Raw genomic sequence first — 6,084 nt, forward strand, 5'->3', positions numbered from 1 at the left:
TTGTTTGTCAATCGTAATTGCTATAGGAATGTAGAATTAATTGGCATGATTGTTAATATAACGTTCGTTAAAGCTTTTGATAATATTAGTTTCGCCTAAGGAATTATGGTACTTTATTAGATAAACGAGATTGATGAGCCAAGGAATTGGACTCGGTCTATTTTGTTATATTGTCGTAATTATAAGAATTTCATTGTTGAGGGCTAGAACCTAGAGTACCAATTAGGGACAAAGAGAGGATTCAAAATAATTCCTAATCGTCTTTCTCTCATAAAAGTTTACGTTTCAACTTTCTTGCAATTTTAATTATTGTCATTGTTACTACAAATCAATCTGAAAACTCCCCTTTGCAATTTATTTATTAATCCTAATTTAATTTAATTGTCTAGTTGAAAATAAGAACAATCCCTGTGAATACAAATCTTATAAATTTTATTACTTAACGACGAATTTAGTATACTTGCTAAAATTGTCATCGATAACAAACATGATTTCCTACATAGTTCTTACGTCATTATCTCATTTTCAAAACTAAAAAAGTTTTAATAATTAATGCTAATGAATTAGAACAAAATGTGTTGCCAGTGTTTTAAAAACCGGACCGGTCATCGAATCGGCGATGACACTGGGTCACTGGTTCATTGGTCGAACCACTGGGTCACTGGTCGAACCGCATGACAAACCGGATTAAACCAGATTAAACCGGTGGAATGAACCGCTCTCTATATAGTTATCGAACCAGTATCTATATAGTTAAAAAAATCATAAAAAATTTGAAAATTTGAAAATTTCATAAACTCATAATGTCACAAGTTCTTAAATTAAAATCCTAAACATTGTCATCATCCTCAACCTCATCCAAATTTAATTGATCTACAATAACATCAATTTAGAGAGCTTAGCAATTGACATAGTAATAAATTAAAATAACAAAATTGCAATCACAATAACTAACAACATATCAATTCCATTAAGATAATATCAATATATAAGTTTTTTGTTTGAAACAGAATAATATTAATATATTATTATATAAGTTAAAAATATAAGCAGATGCACATGAAGAAAAAAAAATGCGAACTATATGTTTCTTTTTGGAATGGAAAGATCCTACTTATAGCATTTTTATTAAGTATTTTAATATTACTCGTATTTATTTTAATGAATTTTTATATTATTATTATTATTATTATTTTATGGCTTTGAATCAATTATTATTTTTTGGAATTTTTACATTTTAGACTAAAACAATTTACTGTTCACACACATTCAAATGTTATTGGGCCAAGCCCAGCCCAGTTGAAAGTAAAGAAAAATACCCTAATTATATTGAGTTTCTCTTATTGCTTTACAACAAACAAGTGCCGTTCTCCTTCTCTCCATGAAAAAGCAGCAACAACACTATTCTTTGTTCCTATTGTGTTTGTTTCTCTTACTTCATCTTTCTCTTTTCTCCTCTTGTGTTGCTAAAAGAGATATGGAAGAGAAAAAGAAAACACAGTTGTTCTCCTACTATATTCCCATTCTCCTACTCTACTCTCATACTCACTGAAAAAACGTTGTTGTTCTCAGATCCTCACTGAAAAACGCTTCTGTTCTCGGATGCAAAAGAAGCTTGTGTCAGCGCCAAAAAAAAATAAAAAATATGTAAAACGACGTCGTTTTGGATCTGTCAATGCAAAAAAAAATTGCATGTAATCAAACCGACGGTTCGGGAAAACCGCCGGTTCATCGGTTTTTCCGGTTTTTTCCGGTTTTTTCCGGTTCCCACCGGTTCAATAACATGGCCGATCCAACGTCTGGACCAGACCGGTCAGCTTCCGGTTCACGGTCCAACCGGTCCGACCGGCCGGTCCGGTCCGGTTTTTAAAACACTGTGTGTTGCTTTTCCAGTGGGACATTCACGTATAAGTCAAAGCCATGTGATAATGTTTGATGACTTGACCCTATCTTATCCATCCGATTAATGAGTATAGATGAATCAGAGCCGTCAAAAATTGATGTGTATAACCTTGGTAGATAGGACCCAAAAAGTAGTATTATATGGAATGTCCTGTGAATTAGAAAGTCAGATATATATAAATTCAAAATGACAATGTCCAATCACAACTTTTTCTTTCTCTCAAAGGCTCTTTCTTTCTATTTTTAACTTCTAATAAGTTCTAATAATTCATAAGTTCTTATTCTTATGCTATAGCTGCTACCTCTTCCTTCAGAATATATATCCACGTAGGTTCTGACACTTGAATTTTAATAAACATTTGAAAGGTGTTAATTTGAAGGAAAGTGCACATGGGAAGACATTCTTGTTGCTATAAGCAGAAGCTTCGTAAAGGTCTTTGGTCTCCTGAAGAAGATGAAAAGCTTTTGAATTATATCACCAAACATGGTCATGGATGTTGGAGTTCAGTTCCAAAACTAGCTGGTATATTATATGGTACTAACTATATGTTAATTTTATATTAAATGTTTCACATAGTTAATTAATATATAGGACAATTATCATATATATGTCAGGTTTGCAAAGGTGTGGTAAGAGTTGTAGATTGAGATGGATAAATTATCTCAGGCCTGATTTGAAGAGAGGAGCATTCTCACAACAAGAAGAAAATTCCATAATTGAACTTCATGCACTCCTTGGCAACAGGTACTATAAATAGTTTTTTTTTTATTCTGTACGAATCGAAGCAACAATGACTGAATAACCATGTGCTGATGTTTTGAATTATCAATTATCAGGTGGTCACAAATTGCGGCACAGTTACCGGGAAGAACAGACAATGAGATAAAAAATTTATGGAATTCAAGTTTGAAGAAGAAGCTTAGACAAAAAGGGATTGATCCAAACACACACCAACCACTGTGTGAATTAGCTGAGATCAATGACAAGGACAAGCAATTACCTGCAGATGACAAAAGCAATATTCTTAAGAAAACCTCTGTGGGATCCAATGAAGTTAAGAGTCTTTTTGATGATACACCAAATCCAAATTCTATTCCTATAGAAAACTGCAATTATCATCCACTTGAAAATTTTACTTCAACTTCAAAAATCAACAATTGCTTCATACCTTCTTCTGATATGGTTGGATTAGGAGGTTCATATCTCTCTTTTCAACAACTTAACTATGGAATCAATAACATAGCTTTATCTCCAAATTCCAACAACAACAATAACAATTCACTTTGTTTCATACCAAGTACTAGTGGTTCCAATTCAACTTGCTCTCAAATGATGTCTGAACTCAATTCTTCAACCATGTACCATTCTATGTTCCAAACAGCTCCAATCACAAAACATATAAATCCTTCAAATTCTATATCCTCTGGTGATGTTGATGGGATTCAAAACTGGGAATTCGGTAACAACAACGCGAGCAAAAGCAGCAATGGAAGCAGCTGTAGCAACATTAACTTCATTGATCATGAAGACATTAAATGGTCTGAATATCTAAACAGTACTACACCATTTTTTCAACAGCAACATCAAAGTTCAATCATCTACAATGATAATGAGGTTAAACAAGAAATGGGATTCATTAATAATAGAGATGAATCAAGTAGTACTACTATATGGAATAATAGTAATAGTCACCATCAGCAACATTTTGAAGGTGCTAATTCAGATATATATAGCAACAAAGATCTTCAGAGATTCTCATTGGCATTTGGACAAACACTTTAGCTTCACTGCAACTTGACAGTGATGCCGACATTTCCAACGTGAATTTGATCATAAACTTGTCCTTAAAGGTGTGTGCTGTAAATTTATTTTTTTCTGTTTAATGTTTTCTACTTCATATTGTAAATGTGTCTGATACAAAAAAAAAATCTCAGAAATTATCAGCATTATATGTTACATAAGGCTTGTTCCAGATCTTCCATTCTTACTCTCTTAGTTAATTAGTAAAAAAGTTATTTATTACATTTATTGAATAACTGATATATCTTGTTTATACTATAAATCAGATAAGATAACATTAGTTACCAAATGAATTTAAAAAATAATATATTTTGACAGTATTTTTTACATTTGTTTATCTACCTCAACTTCCTAGAAGGTTTAATTTGTTTCTCTCTATTTTAGTTTTTACGGTTCAATTATTGGTTCAATTTTTTACATCAGTTACCAAATGAATTTAAAAAATAATACAAGTTCTAACAATCTTTGACTAGTATTTGAAAATGGCTCAAAAAGTATATAACTACTTACTACATCGTTGTCTAGAATTAAAAGTTCACCATATTTTTTTTTTGTTAGAAAAAAAGTTAACCATATTCTTTCGTGTTACGATTAAGATGGTGGTCTGATCAGTATTAAGTTGACGCATATATAAGGAAACATAAATATGCGTTGAGTATTTACGTTTTCTCTTGTTTTTGTCAAACTTACACTGATCAAACATTATAAGATTTTAAACTTCTCCTTTCAAAAACCGACGACGACACGAAAGTTATGGGTCAAATACTTGCCTATCATCCAGTGTTTTAAAAACCGGACCGGACCGGCCGGTCGGACCGGTTGGACCGTGAACCGGAAGCTGACCGGTCTGGTCCAGACGTTGGATCGGCCATGTTATTGAACCGGTGGGAACCGGAAAAAACCGGAAAAAACCGGAAAAACCGATGAACCGGCGGTTTTCCCGAACCGTCGGTTTGATTACATGCAATTTTTTTTTGCATTGACAGATCCAAAACGACGTCGTTTTACATATTTTTTATTTTTTTTTGGCGCTGACACAAGCTTCTTTTGCATCCGAGAACAGAAGCGTTTTTCAGTGAGGATCTGAGAACAACAACGTTTTTTCAGTGAGTATGAGAGTAGAGTAGGAGAATGGGAATATAGTAGGAGAACAACTGTGTTTTCTTTTTCTCTTCCATATCTCTTTTAGCAACACAAGAGGAGAAAAGAGAAAGATGAAGTAAGAGAAACAAACACAATAGGAACAAAGAATAGTGTTGTTGCTGCTTTTTCATGGAGAGAAGGAGAACGGCACTTGTTTGTTGTAAAGCAATAAGAGAAACTCAATATAATTAGGGTATTTTTCTTTACTTTCAACTGGGCTGGGCTTGGCCCAATAACATTTGAATGTGTGTGAACAGTAAATTGTTTTAGTCTAAAATGTAAAAATTCCAAAAAATAATAATTGATTCAAAGCCATAAAATAATAATAATAATAATAATATAAAAATTCATTAAAATAAATACGAGTAATATTAAAATACTTAATAAAAATGCTATAAGTAGGATCTTTCCATTCCAAAAAGAAACATATAGTTCGCATTTTTTTTTCTTCATGTGCATCTGCTTATATTTTTAACTTATATAATAATATATTAATATTATTCTGTTTCAAACAAAAAACTTATATATTGATATTATCTTAATGGAATTGATATGTTGTTAGTTATTGTGATTGCAATTTTGTTATTTTAATTTATTACTATGTCAATTGCTAAGCTCTCTAAATTGATGTTATTGTAGATCAATTAAATTTGGATGAGGTTGAGGATGATGACAATGTTTAGGATTTTAATTTAAGAACTTGTGACATTATGAGTTTATGAAATTTTCAAATTTTCAAATTTTTTATGATTTTTTTAACTATATAGATACTGGTTCGATAACTATATAGAGAGCGGTTCATTCCACCGGTTTAATCTGGTTTAATCCGGTTTGTCATGCGGTTCGACCAGTGACCCAGTGGTTCGACCAATGAACCAGTGACCCAGTGTCATCGCCGATTCGATGACCGGTCCGGTTTTTAAAACACTGCTATCATCACATGATCCTTTTTGAAATTTAAGAATCCAGTCATATGGTACCATTTTTCTTAAATGGGTGTCCATCATTGTCTCCTACGATAAAGATTGATTTTATGATTTGGACATATTTGAAACTCAAAATATCCATTCGAGTTAATGAGCATACATAAGAAAATATTTCACTTACGACTTTCTAATGGACTTCTGGCAATGTATGTACGCAATCAAAATCTGTTGAATTTTTTAATACCCATGAGCTTAATATGATTGATTCTAGTATATGTAGGACAAAAATCCACCTTAAAAAAGAAGGGAAAA

General features: G+C 32.2%; 1 protein-coding gene across 2 annotated transcripts; it reads left to right on the forward strand.

Moving 5' to 3' along the window:
• The first annotated feature begins 2,057 nt into the window (after positions 1-2,057).
• LOC123891013 (transcription factor MYB61) lies at positions 2,058-3,864 on the forward strand. Of its 2 annotated transcripts, none has more exons than XM_045940792.1 (3): positions 2,058-2,425; positions 2,518-2,647; positions 2,740-3,864. In XM_045940792.1, exons 1-3 carry the CDS (start codon positions 2,293-2,295, stop codon positions 3,683-3,685), a joined length of 1,209 nt encoding a protein of 402 aa, XP_045796748.1. In that variant the 5' UTR covers positions 2,058-2,292; the 3' UTR covers positions 3,686-3,864. The 2 variants fall into 2 exon arrangements, with proteins under 2 accessions (XP_045796748.1, XP_045796747.1); XM_045940791.1 differs by having other exon boundaries at positions 2,093-2,437.
• The last annotated feature ends 2,220 nt before the right edge of the window (positions 3,865-6,084 follow it).

The sequence above is a fragment of the Trifolium pratense genome, linkage group LG6 (genome assembly GCF_020283565.1).
Source record: "Trifolium pratense cultivar HEN17-A07 linkage group LG6, ARS_RC_1.1, whole genome shotgun sequence".
Taxonomy (NCBI): domain Eukaryota; kingdom Viridiplantae; phylum Streptophyta; class Magnoliopsida; order Fabales; family Fabaceae; genus Trifolium; species Trifolium pratense.